The sequence below is a fragment of the Syngnathoides biaculeatus genome, chromosome 19 (genome assembly GCF_019802595.1).
Source record: "Syngnathoides biaculeatus isolate LvHL_M chromosome 19, ASM1980259v1, whole genome shotgun sequence".
Lineage (NCBI taxonomy): Eukaryota > Metazoa > Chordata > Actinopteri > Syngnathiformes > Syngnathidae > Syngnathoides > Syngnathoides biaculeatus.
This window is the reverse complement of record NC_084658.1, coordinates 5,320,830-5,343,195: the sequence shown is the minus strand read 5'-3', so window position 1 is coordinate 5,343,195 and position 22,366 is coordinate 5,320,830. Positions and strand designations below refer to the sequence as shown.

Here is a 22,366-nt window from a genome sequence, read left to right as displayed (position 1 = left end):
GAAAGCCAACCTTTGTTCCCACAGCCAAAAACACCCCCCCACCCCATCATCTCGTCTGCTGCATCCCTGAGGTGTCACAAAGCTCTCCTGTATAAGACGCATGCACACACACATGCACGCAAACACACGCACAAACGATGAATCAATGTGTTGAAAGATTTGCTTGTCTTTGCTGAATCTATCGTTAGTTTTTATACATTATAGCAAAGTCATTAGGTGCAGATTATTTCAAAATTCCTGAAATATTCGTTGCTTTTACTCTGAAGAAACTAACGGCAAGGCCTTCCTATCGAGAAGCAAGGGCAAACATTTAATTAAGTACAGCTGATAGCTGAAAAAGGACAAATCCATTAGTCCACTGGCAGTAATCAATTGAACCGCTTTTAGTCAGACAAAAATGACCCTTGATTGCTTTTATTATTTTGTTTGTTCATGTGTGTCAAAGCAATTTCCAAATACAGCTGTTAGAAATAGCTTCATTTATCGTAAGCATTTTCTTAAACCTGGACGACGGAGAGACATTAATGCACACGTGCAAACACACAAACCTTTGTGTAGATAGATATCATGTCACCAGCTCAATAGAGTTATTGAAGTCATGGAAATAAGCAATTAACTTTTGAATGAGTTGTTATGGTGTTGTCACGTTGATTAAGTCAGCATCTAATATGCCAGGGTGGCGACATCAGTCCATTAAAAATATTAGACTGGATACAATTGGTTGACAAAGGACTTGTTGTGCTTGACTGACAGCTACTAATCACAGTGCGACAATTGAATATATATATATTTTTGTCTAACTAGACATTCATTTTATAGTGGGAGGTGTTTCCATAATACACACTCAAAAGTCATGACAGTGTTCTGCTCAACTTTAGTCCGATGAGTCACAGGGCGGCTTCATATCCTCCCGATGGATGAAGTCGAGGGGTTTGATCATTCCGTGCTGTAGTTTTCTGCAACACAACACTGGTTTTTAGACTATGAATTTAGATTACAACCTTACACGTATAAAGTGGAAATAAAAAGTTAACACACCGGTTTAATTTCCAGGTTGCTGGGATTTTATAAATGTTATAATGCCTTATAACGCAGTTGAAAAAAAATTTTTTTGGAGAGGTGAAAGTAAAACAAAGCAAGTGAGATGCGCTTTCACATTAATGTTAAATGGGACACACATTTCAAAGTACAGGTTGTCTTCATCCAAAGAATGGACAATACTTTCAAAATAGAAGTTTGGAAAAAATTACACAACAAAAGTCAAACAAAGCATTAAAAATGCATTAAAAAAAACAGTATGTATCCTGTGAGGCTCCAGCCTGAGTAGGCATCTAACATTTCCCTCCAACTTTTTCTTAGGACTTTTGTTTTTTTTTATGCAATACCACAAAATGCTACAAGTGAAGATGAAGAAAAGCTTGATCAGCACTGAACTACAAATGAAACTCACTGCACGTGAAGCGTTTGGCTGCTCAGTAAAATGATCAACAATATTGGATTATCAATTCCAGCAATACAGTATTAGGTTAGAGTATTGCTCTGGAAACAACTTCCTGTTCAAGCACTCTTACGTGTCGATTAGGCATTTATGAAAGACATTTCATTTTATAGTGGTTAACTTCTGTCATTTTTATATAGTTTGCTCAATAACAGTAAAGATGTGCCACCACGGAATTCCATTTTCAAAATCAATTCATTTTTCAACAAATTTCCCAATTGCACAGGCTTAAGTGTCTTGTCGGTTTTCTGAGAATCCACTGGTAACTTGTTTGACATGTCACAACAAAAAATATTCTGAAAACGTGAATTAATCTGGTTAGTCACATTGGACTGCTATGATTTTGAACACTATTGTAGTCAAATGACCTTTAAACCGCTTGAGTTCATATTTATGACAACAGACTGAGCCTAGAACTCTGGAATAAATTAATTCACTTGAAATTATTTTCTTCTGGAAATGATTTGGAATTTAGAATGCATCACACAGAACTCTAGAGATTCAGATATAAAATGTCCAAGTAGTAGACTTCATGTACCATGTTGTTCCAGTGTCTCAACATCTAAAAATGTTGTAGCCAATAAAGTGACAGCTCAAACTTTACGATAAAACCGTGCTGTTCCACAATGTGTTGCACGACATTGTCAAATTTTTCATATCTCTGGAGACGTGCAATTTAAAAAAAAAAAAAAAATGGTGGTGGTTGTGCAAAAGGGGCCACACTCAATAAGTTCAGAAACCACTGACATCTTTACAATGATGTCACATCTTTAAAATGTCATGTTTCGTAACCTAAAAACAATGGCACAACTTGCTTGAAGTTGTTTTTTTGGGGAGGGAAAAAAATTATTGCAAAGTAAATAAAATAATCTATTTGCAATAGAAGATTTTGTTCATGATTTTTTTGAATGGATTTCATCTGTATGTTACAAGTTAGGCCCTTTGAAAATAGGCCTAGTGTTTATCTACAGCTTTGTGCAAAAAGCGGCAACGTATTGTTGGTTTAGCAATTCCATCATGACTATACATATAGAGTGTCACTCAAAGTGATAAGGCTGAATTGTTAACAAATCAAAATAAATTGTGATGTGGTGCCTTTGTGTTCATTTGTCCATCTGTTTATTAGGATTAATGCAAAAGAATGCCACCTACTTACGGTTGAAGCCATAAATTTACATCCACTGTGGGAAGATGCACATTAAATATTTTGTGACTGTCTGAAGTCAAATCAGACTGAACCTCTCCTGTTTCAGGTCAGGATAACTAAACATACATTTCCTTATAATCAACTAGCATTTCCTTTGAACTGCATAACTTGGCTCAAACATTTCGGATAACCTTCCACAAGCTTGTGACAGGAATCCCGGCTGATTTCTTCCTGACAGAACTAGTGTAACTGAGTCAGGTGTGTCCGTTGCCTCGTTTCCCTGTGGACAGTGACACTTTCTTACCAGCTTCAACCAGCATCTTCACAAAGACTTTTAGCTTTTGTTCTTGGCTTGATTCGCTCTCTCAGACTAAAACATGTTCACCATTGGGACACAGAGCCAGTCTCCTTTCTGATGTGATGGGTGCACATTCCCGTAACATATATACTTGTGTGTAATTGTTTGAAGAAATGAACAGGGCACCTTCAAGCACCTGGAAATTGCACCCATGGGTGAGCCAGACTTATGGAGGTCCATGATTCATTCTGATTTCCTGGCCAATTTCTTTTGATTTTCGCAAAATTTAAAAAAATGAGGCAGTTTGAGGTGTGAGCTTAAATACATCTCCAGGTGTGCCGTCAATTAAGTCACATGTTGCCAGCTAATTTATCAGGAGCTTTCAAAACCATGACCTCAGCATCAGGGCTTCTCCATGTTCTTGAAAGACACTATTGTTTGTGGATGTAAACTTGTGACCTCATATCAAATAATGCTTGTTGTGGCATTTAACAAAATTAAAGTTAAAGTTCGGTGATCCTGACTGACCTGAAACAGAAGAGTTTTAGTCTGATTTGTTTTTGCAGTCTTTGTAAACTTCTGGCTTCAAATGTATATACACAATACACACATCCACACAAAAAGAACGTTTGACAGGACCTTACTGTATTCTCCAGAGAGGCTCATTTCATTGAGCTGCTAGGTTATCTGTCCGTCTATGATAAATGAACTGTGGAAAGTCCATTTGACAGTTTATGTAGATCCTTTATATGTCTCTTGCTGCTCATTAAAAGGCTCCAACCTGACTTACAGCAGAGCAGTGAATAAAGTCCTGCTAGGACGGACAATGTAAACCTGTAATTGGAAGCAATTTGATGTAATGTGCTTGAAGGAGCACTTTTGAGGCAAATCCATGAATGGAACGCTGCCGTTTTGTTCAGTTTTACAAGCTACTGTTCCTGCTGATGTAGAAGTTTCTTAATCTCGAGATAGAGAAAGCGATGTGTCAAGACAGTATTTCACAATCGCCATCTAAGGCCGCAGGAACTGGCTTTACTCCCAAAATGACTGGGCCCCTTGTGGAGCAAACAGGGTCAGAATGTTCTCAGTTCTAAATTATAATTCACCTAATCAAATTCAGAAAAAATAGGGTGTTTTTTTTTTTAAGGGCAGAATGTACCCCACCCATCCATTCATTTACTATCTTGCTAATTTGTCCACATTTGGGTAAAAGCGAGTTGGGAGTCAAATTTCAGAATATGGGATGAGAGCAGAGTACCTGGAGAAAACCTACATAAATACTGGGAGAACATACCAACTCAACACAGGAAAGTCAAAGACTGTTTTTAACCTGTTTAATGTTAATTAATATAGTTATTGATTAATATATTATTCTGTGATTGTAGTTTGAAATTAATAAACTGCACTGTATTTTACTCATTGTAATATTTTCATGTGACCAAATAAGGTAACCAATTTCAGTATTTGTGTCAGTATGATGCAGTGCAGTTCTACGGCCCTTCAAAAGAATTGATAATTTTACTGTCCATCAAAACTGAGTGTTATTGCATTTTTAAAAGATGAGATTTGGTGATTTCATGATTTAAACTTCTGATTTTGTTTGATTTTGGAAACAGATTTTTCTTCCAGAACATTTATTCAACTTGCCTGACTTTTGAGGATTCACTCTGTCATGTGAAACTTTGGACATGGAGAAGAATCCAATGGGACATTACAAACATTCGAAAAACATCAAAATTAACCTACACTTGTGGCTCCAAGCTAGCGAGGAAGCTGTCGATGTGGCCCTGCGGCATTTCTGAGTCCAGGCTAGCCAGATAGGTGCACACCAATGAAAATATCTCAAAGGGGATCCTCGCGGCACCCCCCTCTTCATCCTCTGTCAGGATCTCACACGCAACCTTGAGGGAGGTCTTGAGAGACTTGTAAAAGACAGTACACAGAGAAGGTTGGAACACACACACACACACACACACACACACACACACACCACACACACACACACACACACACACACACACACACGAGATTGAGAATACAGAGCGTGACTGGCCCCGTGTGGTCAAAGTGTTGAGAAACATGGTCTTAAATCTTCCAGTTCAACTGGCATTACACTCATCATTCGCAAAGGTTCTCTGAGCTTGAAATTTACCGTTGCTTATTGCCCGCAGAATGTGACCCCCTGATCGAATACCCCCATGGTAAGATGTGCTCTGACTGCCACTTTTAAAGCTTGAAATACAGATTTAATAGAACCAGGGAGTATGAAGTAATTTCTGATGTCTCACGACCCTGATAAAAAGTAAAAAGGTGCTCCATGACACCTCGTTCTAGTAAGTTTCACACAAACTACGGACAAATCTCACATCTCCCAGAGCACTGCACCCCAGAGCAAAAAACTCCATGCAGCTGATGACGATGCCGAAGTTGCCCAGTATCAACATGTTCTCAAGCTGTTCCAGGGGCAGACACAACGCCTTCCATTTGTCCTGCAATTCTTCTCTGTTGCATGTTTCCGCTGAGGACAGCTTTACATTGGAGGAGAAAAAAAATGATGATTATAATAAACAATAGAAATACATCTTGGAGTACAGCAAGTGATTATTGTGGATGATCTGTGATTTTTATGTTGGGAATTATCAAGCAGAAAATTTACTTTATCCAAATCAACACATTAAGCCGTTCCTGAAGAAAAGTTCAGATCCTATTTTGTAACAGTTTCTTCTGTAAGTATTTTGCAAGTTTTTGTTAAATGTGTGATAACCTGGGGTTAGTGTACTCGGTACAGTACATTTTATAGTTCGACAGTTGTAATTTTCAAGGTCAAAATGCCATTCAAAAACCTCCCAGCGTGCTTTGCGGCACTCAGGATCTCCATAGTGCCACAAAGGATGTACAGTGAAGAAAATAAGTATTTGAACACCCTGCTATATTGCAAGTTCTCCCACTTAGAAATCACGGAGGGGTCTGAAATTTTCATCGTAGGTGCATGTCCACTGTGAGAGAGTTAATCTAAAAAGAAAAATCCAGAAATAACAATGTATAATTTTTGTAAAGATTTATTTGTGTGATACAGCTGTAAATAAGTATTTGAACATCTGTCTATCAGGTAGAATTCTGACCCTCAAACACCTGTTAGTTCGCCTTTAAAAGTCCACCTTCACTCCATGTATTATCCTGAATCAGATACACCTGTGTGAAGTCGTTAGCTGCATAGAGAGACTTGTCCACCCATACAATCATCCATCCATCCATTTTCTTTGCCGCTTATCCTCAAAAGGGTCACGGGAAGTGCTGGAGCCTATCCCAGGTGTCAACGATCAGGAGGCGGGGTACAGCCTGTACTGGTCACCAGCCAATCGCAGGGCACATCGAGACAAACATCCACACTCACGATCACACCGAGGGGAAATTTAGAGTGTCCAATGAATATTGCGCATTTTTGGGATGTGAACGATGTGTAACCCTAAGAAACCAGAGTGCCCGGGGAAAGCCCACGCAGGCACAGGGAGAACATCCAAACTACACACAGGCGAGACCAGGATCAAACCCAGGTCCTCAGAACTGTGAGTCCAAAGCTTTACCAGCTGATCCACCTTGCCGCCCCCATACAATCAGTAAGACTCAAACTTGTAACATGGCCAAGACCAAAGAGCTGTCCAAAGACACCAGAGACAAAATTGTACAACTCCATACTGCTGGAAAGGGCTATTGAGAAATTGCCAAGCGGCTTGGTGAAAAAAGGTCCACAGTTGGAGCAATTATTAGAAAATGCAAGAAGCTAAACATGACGGTCAATCTCAGTCAGAATGGAGCCTCATGCATGATATCACCTCATAATGATCCTTAGAAAAGTGAGGAATCAGCCCGTGACTACACGACAGGACTTGGTCAATGACCTGAAAAGAGCTGGGGCCACCGTTTCCAAGGTGACTGTTGGTAGTTCACTAAGACGTCATGGTTTGAAATAATGCATGGCACGGAAGGTTCCCCTGCTAAAACCAGCCCATGCCAAGCCCCGTCTTAAGTTTGCCAATGACCGTTTGGATGATAGACAGGAGTCATGGGAGAAGGTTTTGTGGTCAGGTGAGACCAAAATGGAAGTTTTTGCTCATAATTCCACTAACCGTGTTTGGAGAAAGACGAATGATGAGTTCCATCCCAAGAACACCATCCCTACTGTGAAGCATGGGGGTGGTAGCATCATGCTTTGGGGTGTTTTTCTGCATATGGGACAGGACGACAACACTGTATGAAGGAGAGGAGGACTGCAGCCATCCATGTATTGTTTTGATTTTGGGGAACAACCTCTTTCCCCTCAGTCAGGGCATTGAAGATGGCTCGTGGCTGGGTCTTTCAACATGAGAATGACCCGAAGCACACAGCCAGTCTCCAGACCTAAACCCAATTGAAAATATTTGGAGGGAGCTGAAACTCCGTGTTTCTCAGCAACAGCACTAGAAACCTGTCTGATCTGGAGAAGATCTGTGTGGAAGAGTGGGCCAAAATCCCTCCTGCAGTGTGTGCAAACCTGGTGAACAACTACAGGAAACGTTTTACCTCTGTAATTGCAAACAAAGGGTACTGTACCAAATATTAAAATTGGTTTTCTCAGGTGTTCAAATCCTTATTTGCAGCATTTTTCTTTTTAGATTATCTCTCTCTCAGTGGACATGCACCTACGATGAAAATTTCAGACCCCTTCATGATTTCTAAGTGGGAGAACTTGCAATATAGCAGGGTGTTCAAATATTTACTTTCTTCACTGTAGTCAATTATTTCTTGAGTCATTTTTTTCCATCAGTTTTATTACTTGCTAGTTATGCTATTCTGTTTGCTGTGGCGTGATTATTTTAATTTCAATGTGACACCGTGAGTGTGTACAACATTGTCAGCAATCACCTGCCTACAAAGGTAGCATGCAGGGCAAAGTAATCTTCATGTTTACTTGTGTGAACACATGAAATTCATGAACTATTTTTGGAATCAGAAGTTGAGGGTAATAGGTTTTTCAACCATTGTTCAGGTTAGAGTCAGGCTTTGGTATCACAAAAATGCTTACATCTCAACATTATCATTTATGATATGATAATTTGAATTTTTTGGACAGATTTTCACAATAAGCTGTCACACGTGATTTGCTTTTGCGGGCCATATAGAATCATGTCGCGGGCCAGATCTGGCCCCCGGGCTGTTACTTTGACACCTGTGGTGTAACCAGTGTGTTTAAGTGTACTTTCTTGAACAAGTTACGCAACAACGTTTGGAAATGTTAGAACTCAATGTGCACATAACGTGCACCACATTGTAAGGCATGTCTAATGTGGCTTGTCAATTTTCAAGAGAATTTAAGACATCATTGTGAAAATATGGTACATTTAAATAACAAAATAAAACTTGGAGACCAAAACGCGAACAGTGAACCATGAACAGGCAGGGGCACACTGTATTCAATATTGTATTCATAATTTTCCACTAACATTTGTGAAAAGATTGAATTAAAATAATGAGTTAAAAAATGGCATTGCTTTCAAACAAAAGGGATGCACCTTGACATTTGTTTTTTTTTCAAAAATTTTGTTTTCAGTTCGAAAACAAAGTCATATACAGTACAGTCATGTAATATAATGTGTATTGTGGTGAATAAAAACAAATATTATTTCAGACTACATTATGGCCTGAATGATGCAAATGCAAAATTAATGTCACTGCAGTAAAGATTAAATTCTGAAATATGGTCAGTAAAACCACATAGTCAATAATAAAAACCTTGGAAAATTGATATTTTTACCTTGTTTTTTAAAAAAAAAAAACTTTCATCAGTGCATTTGTAAACTTAATATAAAGCTACCTGTTTGTGGAGAGTCTTTAGCAGACCTGGAGTCAGCATAGCATCATTATTCTGGTTGCCAAAATTCATCTCGAGCCTCTCCTTGACTGGCAGAGTCTCACCTTTAGCCAGTGCTTCGAAATAGCTATCAAAAATTGGCATGTGATTAGTACAAGAATGACCAATTGCAAATACTGCATGGGATCAGATAAATTGTAAATGAGGCCAAAAGTTGTTGTAATGTATGTCAAGAGACTAAAACACAACTCTTAGTGACCGATATTGTACACACATATTAGCACTAGCCCACGACACATTACAATTGTTTTGTTTTCACTGTACGACTCATTTTAATTCCTGTCAACACAGCCAAGCTTCACTGGCCACTTAGAGACCAGAGGGGTTCCCCATATTCATTAATATTCTTTCTAGCTCTCTCAGTTGTGGAGGGAAGTCGGATGTGCAGTGACAAGGAAGCTCCCGGGATCCAATTAAGCCAATCAATGCAAATATGAGATGCACGGGTCAAAAATAGCCTTTTTTCTGGGTGCAATAATACTGAATGTAGAGAGTCTGTATGGAGACACACACTCAAATCAAACATTGCGGTGATTGAACGTGAACTCACGCTGCAGACCACACCAGCAGGTCTTTGGGCTGAGTTCGGATGGCTGCTTTAGTGAAGTTCTTGAGAACTTCTGGCAGTCCCGTCGGGATGTTGATTTGCTGGGAACAGAACATCGTCTCTGGAGGAGGCATGGCTGCAAAACCAAACGCGTTTCAATGAACAACGACCACCACAAGCTAACACAACACTCATGCAATTAAAGCGTTGTGCTGCTAGATAGGAGACAAATGCAACGAGGGGATGGAGAGCAGTAGACTCAGTTAAGAAGGCATGTAGACAGCCGCGTTATGACGTAATGCACTACTTTTATTCAGTAATGCAAATACCTTGATAAACAATATTTCGTCAGTGAGGTCATATACGCGTCTGGCCATCTTGATTAACCCTGATGATTGATAATAAGCAGACGGCTTAACAAATGTACCTTCAAAGACCGTATTAGCAATTTAAAGACAAGTTTAACTCGCGACAATAAAAGACAAAGCACTTTTAAGTATAAATTTCGTAAGGCTGTCAGCTCAGTTACAGACACGGCAGACTAAAAAAGCTCTCAGGAAGTACTAAAATATAACTAAACGTTTTAATATGGAAAATGTGGGGGCGGATACATTACCTGTGCTGTTTAACGGGAAATATTGACAAGACAACAACTAAACGTTTCAAAATGTTTCAAATAAGTGAAAGAACGTGTTTTGGCAAGCTCAGCCAACTCTTAGTTCAAGCAGTTGCCAGGCGACGGTCCACGCTGTGCGCTTCTTGCTGGGTTTAGCACGGCACAACGTCGCCCCCTGCTGGCAAGGTGAGTACTGCAGCTTTCAAACAGACTTCCAATTTTGAGTAATATGGACTTGACACGTTTAATCAATTATGCACTTCAATAACTTTTAAAAGGCTTTTGTGTATTCAGACTGCTCGGTGTATCTAAAAGTGAAGCAAAGTGAAACTTTCAAGTGAATTCATGATTCTAGGAAACATTTATTGAAGTGATGCCATAAACAGGCACATCATATATGAAAGTTTATCAAACAACTTTTTGAAAATAGTTGTACAGATAGTGATTATAAAATAAAAGTACAACAACCAGTAATCGTTGACAAAAAAAAAAGAAAGAAAAACAATTCAAGTGGATGCATGCACATTAGCAGTCCATTTTGGGACTAAAGTTTAGTATGACATCTTGGTACAGTTAATCTAAAACATTTGAATGATCTTGGAATACACAGCCAAGCACATAACTGAAATGACAAATTGGTATGTCGAAGCAAAAAAAAAAAAAGTTACCAAGACTCACTATCATGCCTTTCATCCTTTATGTTATATCCTTCTGTTATAAAAATAAAAATATGCCAGTCCAGACTTTTAGGTGGCCAACTATTAGGACTGTTTCTATAAACCCTAACTCAATTTTCTGGACGGAACTTTGGGGCAAAGTTATCAATGTTTGTCTAAAATTTGTCAAGGTGAGACAGCCGGAGCATACCAAAACCAAAGGGGTGTAAGTTCACATAGAACACTTAAAGGCAATGTCTAAAATGGTTTTGGTCCTTGATAACAGACAAATCTTCATATAAATAATTAACCAGATGTTCTTGTGATTACAAATGTGCAGCATATTTGGTATCAAGCACACCTATTAGCCTGATGACCTGGTAGGCTATAATCAAATGGAATGGAAGGGAGCGAACAATAATGGACAGGAAATCCCAGACCAGCATCCCGAAAGTTTGTCCAGTGATTGTATGCTTTTGGGAAAGTAGGCTAAAAAAAATGAAAAGAAAAAAGAAAGTAACAACACCCAAACTTGAAAAATGCTCAATCACAAGCTTCTTTGTTCTTTGGGTCTTTTCTTCCTTCTATCTTTTGCCCCGTTTATTACCAGCAGGGGGCTTCTTGAGCTGCAGCAGGGGTGCCCCGGTGCCGAAGCCGGCAGCAGGCGGGTTGGACACGCCAAAGGTAAGTCCGGCTGAGGGGTTAATGCCAGGGTTGCTGAAGTTAAAGCCAGAGGTGTTACTACCGCCAAAACCTGGAAAAAGCAAACAGAGAATGTAAAAAATTACGCTAAAAAAAAAAAATAAAATGTGAAGCTTTTAAGAAAACATTTCACCAGGTATTCACCAGGTAGAGAGGAAGCCCCAATTTTAAAATCTAAAAACTTCTCTAACTCTCTCTCGAACAAGTAAGGCTGGTTCAATCTTAATTGATGGCCTAAAAGAAAAGACTCACTGCCAAGGTGTGAGTCAAGACATCTCATGATGGATAAGACCAGAGAGCTGTCTCTAAACTATCTATCACAAAGGAATTAATGCAAAAAAAAAAACAATGGCATTGGTTTCCTGGCACATATCTATGATTCTGAATGTTCCACAGTGAGGACGGTTGGGGCCATAATACCTAAGTACAAAGGCAATCATACCGCCATAGATTTAACTCGATCAGGCCCTTGGAAAATTTCCAACAGAGGAGTGCAAAGAATAATCAAGAGTTGTCCAACGACTACCTGTGGAGGGTGTCAAAGATTCAGATTGTCATTGCAACAAGTGCAATAAAAAAAAAAAAAAAATCAGGTGCAAACCATTTCATCCAAAGACAAAGATAAAAAAAGAAAAGATTAAAAAAAAGAAAAAAAAAACAATTAGGATCAGGGTTGAAAATTTAAATTAAAAGTGCAATAAATAGGCACATTCAAGAAACACATTCTGGGCATATGTTGACAAAAGATCCAGGCGAACTGAATATTGGACATTGTGAGTTACTGCAGGGTAGATATTGAATTCTGGAGTTGTTGCATTGGTATATTTCATACATTACAGTGATTGTTTAGGGCTCTAACACCAGTTTGAAATAAGATGTTTTTCAGTCCATTTGTCATGGTTTTGATGGTTCTATACCATCTGCCCAATGGCAGTAGGGTAAACAGGGAGAAACCCGGGTGGTGGGCGTCCTTCACGATGGCCCTGGCTCTCCCGAGGCAGTAAGAAATGTGAAAATGTGTGATCCACTGTTGTTGGAACACACCCTCCAGACCCCTTCTTAAAAAGGGGGATCACTACCCCAGTCTGCCAATCCAGAGTCACTGTTCCAGATGTCCACGTGATATTGTAGAGGGATGTGAACTTGGGGGAATCTCACCCACCACCGGGGCCCTGCCACTGGGGAAGTCTTGAACCACCTTGTTGACATCAATCTCAGAGACAGAACCCCCTGCCTCAGGGAACACAGACTCTGCTTCCTGATGGAAAAGTGTGCCAGTGGAATTGAGGTCTTCAAAGTATTCTCCCCACCGACTCACAACGTTGAGTTGAGGTCAGCAGTGCCCCATAGTCACTATATACAGTGGTGATGGTGCACTGCTTCCCTCTCCTGAGACGCCGGATGGTGAACCAGAATTTCCTTGAAGCTGTTTTGATGTTGTTTTCCATGGCCTTACTGAACTCCTCCCATGCCCGGGTTTTTGCCTCAGCGATCACCAAACCTGCATTCCCCCTGACCAGCCAGTACCTATCAGCTGCCTCAGGAGTTCCAGAGGCCAAAAATGCCCGATAGAACTCCTTCAGCTTGACGGCATGCCTTACTGTTGGTGTCCACCAAGATGTTCGCGGGTTGCTCTACTGCGCTACACAAACCAAGGTACAGGATGTTTACATTTGGTGGAATTTGGGGGCTGCGAATCCAGCACCTATTTCTGCCTTTTGTATCCTGAATTTTCTTTCGTAACTAGAGAATATTTTTCCGAGGAGGCGTTTTGTAACATTTGTAAGTAGAGGTACCAAGGTACATTGAAATTGCTGATTGTAGCTTTCCAGTAATTATTTGTTGTGGATCGCTGTATAGGTATGTACGTAGGTAGGCATGTAAAATTATTTAACTTGTACGACTTTTTGACGGCTGTGACGTATTGTGTTATCTGCCATTTTCAACAAAAAAATTGTCTCAATGCAGGTTTGTTTTTTTATTGTCAGGCTTTGTGTATTCTGAACAAACCGAACGTTCTTCTCGTATTTTTTTCTGAATCATCTTGCACAAATCAACATTCAAAAAAGTATTTTGTCAGCCAAGAATTGTGTGACTTCTTCCACATCAAAAGATGAGAGAGGGTTGTAATTTTCATCATAAATATACCTCGCTTATTAGCAAATTAAGGTGGATAAATATTTGGTCAAAAAACAAACATCCATCTTAATACTACTCTGATTAAATGCTCTTTGCTGGCAATGACAGAGGTGAAGCATTTTCTCGTTTCTCTTGGGTATTCACACACTGTTACTGGTATTTTGGCCCATTGCTCTATGCAGATCTCTTCTAGAGCGGTGATGGTTTGGGGCAGTCACTGGGCAACATAGACTTTCACCTCCCCTCTAAAGATTTCTCTGCGATCTGGAGACTGGTTCGGCCACTACAGGACCTTGAAAAACTCCTTACAAAGCCACTCCTTTGTTGCTCATGTGGTGCCATTGGGATCATTATAGTCCTGAAGGACCCAGCCACGTTTCATCTTCAATGGCCTTGCTGATGGAAGGTTTTCATTCAAATTGTCATGACACATCGCCCATTCTTTCCTTTACACGGCTCATTCAATATGGTCTCACTGTAGAAAAACAGCACCAAACCATGTTTTCACTAGTGCATCACAGTACATATGGTGTTCTTTGGATGCAACTCAGCATTCTTTCACCTCCGAACAAGACAAGTTGAGTTTCTACTAAAAGATTCAATATTGGTTTCATCTGACCAGTCCTCTTCTGGATCATCCAAATGTTCTCCAGAAAATTTCAGACAGGGCTGGAGATGTACTGGCTTAAAAAGGTGGGACATTTCTGGCACTGGAAGATTTGAGTCCCTGGCGGCGTCGTGTGTTACTGATTTGTTTCCTTTATTACTTTGGTCCTAGCTCTCTGCAGAACATTTATTAAGTGCCCCTGAGTGGTCTGGGATTTTTGCTCACAGTTGTGATTAGTTTGACCCCAGAGGGTGACCTTACATGGAGCCCCAGATCGAGGGCGATTATCAGTGGTCTTGTATGTCTTCTATTTTCAAAAATTGCCCAGAGTTTATTTCCTCACACCAAGCTGCTTATCTATAGCAGATTCAGTCTTCCCAGCCTGGTGTAGGTCAACAATTTTGTTTCTGGTGTCCAGATCTTTTCTTGGCCACAGTCGAGTTTGGAATGAACTGTTTGAAATTGCCGACAGGTGCCTTTTGTACGGTTCAAACAGGGGGCATAAATTCAGATAACGAGTGGAGGACAGAGGAGCCTCTTCAATAAGAAGTTACATGGCTGTGAGAGGCACGGTGGATCAGCTGGAAAGCGTTGGCCTCACACTTCTGAGGACCCGGGTTCAATCCCAGCCCTCCCTGTGGAGAGTTTGCATGTCCTCCCCGTGCCTTCGTGGGTTTTCTTCGGGCACTCCGGATTCCTGCCACATCTCAAAAACATGCAACATTAATTGGACCCTCTAAATTGCCCCAAGGTGTAATTGTGAGTGCGGCTGTTTGTCTCTATGTGCCCTGCGATTGGCTGGTAACCAGTTCAGGGTGTACCCCGCCTCCTGCCCGCTGGGAAAGGCTCCAGCATTCTCAAAGACCCTTGTGAGGATAAGTGGCTCAGAAAATGGCTTGTAGTAGATTGGACTGGAATATTGTGATCTATCACAATATCAAAACCACTTCTATAAATCGGTCTGAATGCCTAATGGCAACAAGGTAAGGATCATGTTTATTTTAGGTCATGTTTATTCATTCAAGAGGACTGAATACCTAGCGAATTGGCATAGGCTTATATTAGGATGGGGGCAACAATTTGAGGAATACCGTATGTTCACGCCTACACTAATGGTCTTCAATGAACATTTTAGTGCAATCCAGAGATAATTCTTAATGAAGACATGGTGATATTTATAGGGCAGAGGATATTATTTATACATACTCAAATTGCTTAAGAGATGGCATTGTGCTATAGACTGTTTTGTAATTGCAGTGGTAAAACGAAAAAAAGCCAAACATTTTCATAGTTCATTTTCAGTATATGAATTACAGAATTCAACCAGCTATTAGCTGATAAAAAGTTGTCATTTTAAGCACAAAGCACTGTATACAAAGTTTTTTCCAAACAATTCAATTTAAGCACTGAAAAGCACTAAGCACTCGGTGATCCAGAATTTTAAAAACTACACCTCAATCGCGCGCACACACGCTCACACAGCCTGAGTCTTTCATGCTCACGAATCATGCATGAGGAGTTACAATCCACATGTACCTGCACTCAGACTGCCTCCTGTGGGCTTAGTGGTGGAGAAGGCAAAAGAAGTACCCCCAGTCCCCACCCCACCAAATCCTGGCCTTGCACCAAAACCTGTGGGAGAGTGAGACAACGGGAGTCAGTCAGACCCTGGAGCAGAGCTTTAATTTGGTGATCTTGAGTGAGCTAATATGGAATGTATTGACATCACACCGCATGGCAAAGCAAAGGTCAAAAGAAGGAAAAGAGAACAGATTCCTCTGGATGTGCATTCAGACCACTTTCCATTTCAGGTTATTCTTTTTCACATTGTGTGGGGCATGCTTTTAGAATAGAGGACAGTCCAAAGCTGCCAAATATGCACAAGAATATGAGCAGGTTCCTGGTGGTGTGAACACACATAATACACAAAGGTGAAAGTGAAAAGCCAGGCTCAGACTCAACAGTCAACGCTACCTCGCTTAGATGGTATCAAACGTTTGGAGGGGTGGGGAGTGGTGCAAAAAAAGCTTAAATACCTCCCAAAGTGGTTGAGCCCAAACTAGTGCCCACTGCCGTGGCAAAGGGGTTGCCAAACCCTCCTCCCAAGGGTGCCTGGTTCCCTATGGCACACGGAGAGATTCTTTACTCCTTTTACACTTTTTGACAGACAAAACGTCTTACCCGACTTACCAAAATTAATAATACAAAAATACTCGACTGAATTAGCCATTGATGACAATCATGAATCAACTCATATGTTTCTATTTTATTCTAAAAGGGTATGCACACAAAGTGGAACCTCCAAAGTTCAACCTTTCCCATTACACCGAGTGATTGATTCTCCACTATAAAAGGAGTGGATTTTTCAGTAACATTACTTAGCATGTGAAATTTGGTGTTAAAACATGTAAATATGTCATTTTATATCCTCTGAAGATGCCGTTTAACAAGCTTCTCTGGTAGTTCACATTCAGGTCATTAACCATTGTGCAAATTAATGTCAGCATATAATTGATTTGGAATTGTTAATTTCACGCTTTTTTTGCTTTGCCATCACTATCACACCCACTGTGGTGACATCATAAACTCAACAGAAGTCTTAAACATTCTTAAAACACAACTCAACTCAACTCTGATCTGTGGCCCATCCACCACCCCAGAAGATTTAGCAAGAATTTTCTCTTGGAGCGACTTTGGAAGTTCCACTCGAGTTTACAATTGCTAAAGAAATCACCAGTATGATTAAATTTCTTGATGTGAAAAAAAGCGGCTAGTTCTTTCACTCCAAAACTTGTCTCCCCCCCACTCTCTCTCTTGCTCTGTTATGGTAGCAAAATATAATAAAAAATTAGCTTCAGTTGAAAATAAACAAGGACAACTGTTTCTTTGTTTAAAAAAAATTTTATTGTCAATTTAATATGCAACTCAATTTACAGACACACAAGTTTAGAACATAATTGGTAATAATTAACTGCTACTGCATTTGACAAGTTTCCAAAGATTCAAGATTTCAGAGTGAATGAACTAGCTTCTGTTAAAAAAAAAGCATCACACCATTATTGAATATAGTTTAAAAAGGCACACCATATTATATATTAAATATACTGTATCAACAGGCATTGGTTATATAAGTTTAAATACAAGTCAAAGCACTGAAATATTAGATAAGACACCAGGATTTGGCATTTCAGGGTTGCCCGTCACTGTAAACTTCTAAAACTCTAGTCAGTGATACGTTAGAAAGGAAGTAGTTGCAGGTTATCTAAACCAGCAATTTAAACCAAAGAAAAGATTGATTTTACCAGGATTTACTTACAAATTATGTTGCCTGTCTTGTGTGTAGTTCATGCACATTTCTCTTAAAATGTGTCAACAGCTCTTGTCAATTGACTCAGGCCTCTATGAAGCCACATAGAGAAAGGTAGTAAAAAAGGAGATGAAGAATAAAAGAATAGGAACATTCTGAACAGTCTGGAACAGCCAAAAAGAACAGACACTCTGAGATGTACTGTATTCTTATTGGCAATGACTGAGTTCAAGTACCAAACAGTGTTACCACTAATACAACCAGTGTAATTGTCGGGCCAAGTACAGGTGTAGAAGATGCATGTTAAAAAGGTAACGATAATTCAATTTAAAAAAAAAAAAAATTACTTAAATCAGTGTCCAGACTTCGCTGAATGCCAACAACTACATCATTACATTGATTTCAAGCTTCAAAACTTTATACACATTTATTTGAGAATGTAAAATGATCCTGTAGCCCTTATGTGAAAGTATTGACCCAACCATATCTATTTAAAATGAAGACAATGCACCACATTTAATTATTGTTGAAGGTGAAATTTCAATGGTTCAGAACCATAACTTCTCTCAATTTCAAGCTAGTGCTAAGTAAATGTAAAACAACCGTTTTTCACAATTTAGCCAAGAAAACGGCTTTTGTTAGTTGCCCTGAGTCATTTGGCACATTTGACTTTTACACATGGTGGCACAAATGTACAGCAGCTTTGGGCCAGCACCAGTGATGCCATCTCACATGCAAACCAATAAGTCAATAAATACTGAATACTCAGATCAGTCCAAAGAAATTAGATGAGTCGAAAATGATAACTCATGCTGCATTCCACAAAACTGTACAGTCGCCATAACTGTATCAGAATATTGCTTGAAATTCCCGTTTGCTAACAGGGGACAAATAGATGTATTGACTTCATAAAGCAACATGCCCAACACCAAAAATAGCATCACACATACTAAAAGACTTTCATGTAGTGATCCTCCAAAAGTGGCACATCAAAAAGACAGAATCCAACAAAGGCGGGATATATCCCTTTCGAAACTAATGAAATAGTACCTATTTCTATCCACCTATATAACTGCAATTCTGCCTTCACATAGATGTGTAACAATGTCAATTTCAGAGGCTTTTGTCAATCAAAATTTCTAAAAACTAAATACCAGCTCATTTCTATTGTCATCCTTTTTTTTTTTTTTGCAAACCCCCAAATTAGGCCTTTGTGTAAAACAATGATTTGAAAATCCTTTTCTATATTCAATGGACCTTTCCGACATGTCAATCACTTGTACAATTACACCCAATCAGATGGCCGCATTGTCTTAACCCCTGGTTTGTCCTGCTAAACCCCCCCCCCCCCCAGCCATGTCCCACAAACAACACTATTTGTCGGTAGTGTGCATTTTGAAAAGTTAATGTTAGGAAGAAAATGGTCCTCAGGTACACTTGGGGAACATGCAATTCTGACGAAAGATATCCTGCTAGGTTACAAGGGGCCACCAGTTGATTAATTTTCCAAAGCCTAAAACACAGTTGGCAAAATGTCTCCGATGGATTAAAGCTTGCGGAAGACATACCCCAATATTATATGGAACACGCGATAGAGGACCCAGTTGTGTTCAGTCGCCATTTTGGAAGATTGTGGAGCATGGCAACTGTAGCTAAGGCGGGCGGAGCTGAAGATCCCCAGTCGGAAAGGTCCATTGAATGTGCTAATTTGTTTGACAAAACATATTTGTGTGTGTTGCAAATCCTGGTATTCACTCATTTTGAATTTGATGCCAGCAACAAGTCCCAATAAACTGGCATGTCTCACTGTGTTACCTTTCCTTTTATCACTTAAGCGTTTGGGAACCTTGAACATAAATTTGTGAAGCTTTGTACTTGGGAGAGGTCTTGACTGCTAACATACCAGTCTAGTATTTGCACCTTTCCTACGAAGCTATGCTGTTATGAAATAAAGTGGCTTGGCATTGTTAAAATAAGACATTGCTGAAAAGAACATTGCTTGGAAGGCATCATACGTTGCTCAAAAACCCATACAATGGAATATTCTAAACATGTCTTTTTGCTCCTGTACTAGCCATGAAATTAAAAATAGAGAAATAATACAATATTTTATATCATGTTTCGTTGCTCCTAGCCCTCCATAGATAGCCACACGAGAATAATAAAGAAAAAGGTTATATTTTACATGACCAATCCAGAGCTCAAAGGGCTCTAACAGATTATAAACAGAAAAAAAAAGATGAAAGAAATTTGTACTAAAAGGTATGTTACTGTTCATACAAATCGTTGAACAAAATAGTTTAGTTGCGGTTAGACCATTAAGTTATTCTCTGGAACACGTAAGCTTTGGTTGCAAAGATTTGAAAACTAACTCTACCATCTAACCAATGAACAAAGCCTGCTGCTACAGAAACCCTCCAAAGTGGAATATTGCTCTCGAACCTGCACCCTGATTGCGGGACTCTTTACCATATGTAGGTTATATCCACAAGATAAATTCGTACAAACATACACTAGTGTGCCTTGATGTACTGAAAGCTGAAAGTAGATTCACTTGTGAGGTTCTACTATGAAGTGGTCAGCTAGTGGAACAATGTGTGTAAACATGATAGTGTTTTAGGTTACTACTGGGTTATTTCTGTTTCAGATATAAGTCCCATGTATGTTTGTACTTATTTCTGTTTCAGATATAAGTCCCATGTATGTTTGTAGTTATGTCTATCCTGGCTATTAGTTTGAATCGTGACATACTGTGTGATATTTTAACTGTTAAGTGGAAAATGAAGACTGACATAGTGTGGCAACATTGCTAATGAAAAAAACTAATATATACAAGGTAATACTTTTTGTAAATGAGGATTTATTATCATTATTTTTTTTAATTTGAGAGTCACCTATTACTTGCCAGATCCTGTACAGCAGAATATGCATTCTTCAGAATCACCATATTTTTTACAGCAGGATATAGAAAAAATTAGCCTACATTTAAACAATCAAGAGCTGTATAAAAATGAGTCGTGTCAGTGAGAAATCAGATGGGGGAAAATTTAACTAAAGCAGCTCACACACAGTGCGGAGTTTACATCCATATTTACTCATTAGTATCACATAGTGTCAACAACTCAAATAAAGTGGTGTGAAACTTTTTCCCCACTCTTGATTTGTATTTTCTTGCATGCTTGTAACTTAAATATTTTCCCATCAAACCTGCATGGCTCTGTGGAAAAAAAGTGATTTACTCTCCACCCCACCCCACATTAAAACACACCTGGTTTAACATAACTGAGTTGAATTCCTCTAGCCACAGCCATGCCTGGTACTGCCACAGCGGTTCTCAATCAAGAAACTACTTAAATAGGACCTGGCTGACAAAATGAAGTACACCAAAGGATACTCAAAATCTAGACATCATGCCGAAATCTGAAGACATTTGGAAACAAATGAGAAAAACTAATGGAGCTCTATCGGTGTGGAAAAGACTACAAAGCCATTTCTAAAGCTTTGGGACTCCTGTGAACCACAGTGAGAGCCATTATCCACAAATGCTGAAAACATAGAACAGTGCTGAACCTTCCTAGGAGAGGGCATCTGACAAAAATACCACCAGAGCGCAGGAATTATTCATCCAAGAGGTCACAAAAGTCCGCACAATAACATTCAAAGAACTGTAGGCCTCATTTGCCTTAGTTAAGGTCAGTGTTCATGACACCACCATTAGAAAGAGACTGGCACAGTTTCAAGACAAAAACCACTGCTGAGCAAAAAGAACATTAAGGCTCATCTCAATTTGGCCATCTCCTTAAAAGGCGGTTCGTGCTCAAAAAATCTTCATTGTGGCTGAATTACAACAATTCTGCAAAAATGGAATGAGCCAAAACTCCTCCAGACCACACACATTAAGAGATTCACTGCAAGTTATCACAAACGTTTGATTGCCGTTTTTGCGGCATAGAGTGGCCTAACCAGTTATTAGGTTCAAGGTATATTAATTTTTTTTCCCCACACAGGGCCAAATAGGTTTGGATTCTTCAAAAATAAAAAAATATTTAAAAACTGCATTTTGGGTTTGTGTTTTTTTCCAACTGATATTTAAATTTGTTTAGTGTGACAAAATATGCAAAAAATTTTTTAATCCTTATTCACATCACTAATGGTAATAATACTGATTTGGCAGGCTCAATGTCAGTTCAATACCAATTTGTGCTGAAATTAATATCCAATTAATAGTATTGTACAGTAAGGCGCAATAAATAAATAGATCTAGCCCATAAAGTGATGCATCAGACATGTGATTGTAAGGCAGAAAACTATTTCCTCTTAAGAGAAAGTTTTATTTCTCCTTCCCTTTCCTCTTCATGTATTTCCTACAAATAGACAAGCATGAGCTCTAAAACTTTTTCTTCTTATCCTCATTTCCTCCTTTCTTCCTACACCAATATCAGTTTGAAGTATATCAACTAAATTGTATTCTTTTCAACCCTCCAAACTAGGTGAAGTTTCTAAAACTTGTAGGCAGTCAGACCTGGAGTTGGCTGCTGTTGCTGGGTCAGTGTGGCTGCCATGGCAACTGCTGCAGCATTTGGCACACTTGAGAACGGAGCCGGACCAGTTGTCACTCGCGGCGTGCTCTGCCACTTCCTGTTCGACTCCCGTTTGGACTCAAAGACATCAGTTGAGTCCTCCAAAAATGCCCGGCGGTAGGAGAGGTACTGGTGTTTCAAGATCTAAAATACAAGACAAAATAAAAAGCAGATATTTATATTTACAAAACTTGAAAATTTAGTGGTACTCGGGCTGCTGAGTAGTGAAAAAAAGTTTAGGTTCCACCTGGTTTTCTCAAAAGTTCATAAATCATGTGTGACATCACATGACTTAAGGAAATTCAGCTTAGTCAGAATCAATATGTTCAAATCCACAAGGGTTTTTCTTTGTGACACCATC

At 39.4% G+C, this 22,366-nt stretch overlaps 2 protein-coding genes across 7 annotated transcripts in view; both read right to left on the bottom strand.

Moving 5' to 3' along the window:
• Positions 1–398: 398 nt before the first annotated feature.
• ropn1l (rhophilin associated tail protein 1-like) lies at positions 399–10,214 on the bottom strand. 4 transcript variants are annotated; one of them, XM_061805877.1, is made up of 6 exons: positions 10,015–10,214; positions 9,402–9,534; positions 8,795–8,918; positions 5,310–5,471; positions 4,690–4,865; positions 399–956 (listed from the first exon to the last, which is right to left on the bottom strand). In XM_061805877.1, exons 2-6 carry the CDS (start codon positions 9,530–9,532, stop codon positions 875–877), a joined length of 675 nt encoding a protein of 224 aa, XP_061661861.1. In that variant the 5' UTR covers positions 9,533–9,534; positions 10,015–10,214; the 3' UTR covers positions 399–874. The 4 variants fall into 4 exon arrangements, with proteins under 4 accessions (XP_061661861.1, XP_061661865.1, XP_061661864.1 ...); XM_061805881.1 differs by having other exon boundaries at positions 4,690–4,856; XM_061805880.1 differs by lacking the exon at positions 10,015–10,214 and adding an exon at positions 9,728–9,857.
• A 142-nt stretch (positions 10,215–10,356) lies between these two features.
• The window catches only part of nup58 (nucleoporin 58), a 34,384-nt gene continuing 22,374 nt past the window's right edge, over positions 10,357–22,366 (bottom strand). For 2 of the 3 annotated variants that reach the window (XM_061805038.1, XM_061805039.1), the window contains 4 exons: positions 21,948–22,149; positions 16,155–16,238; positions 15,655–15,750; positions 10,357–11,424 (listed from right to left, as the gene is read on the bottom strand). In XM_061805038.1, the coding sequence (XP_061661022.1) occupies positions 11,255–11,424; positions 15,655–15,750; positions 16,155–16,238; positions 21,948–22,149 (552 nt within the window). In that variant the 3' untranslated portion in view covers positions 10,357–11,254. The remainder of the gene's footprint in view (positions 11,425–15,654; positions 15,751–16,154; positions 16,239–21,947; positions 22,150–22,366) is intronic. The other variant, XM_061805040.1, reaches the window with a different exon arrangement.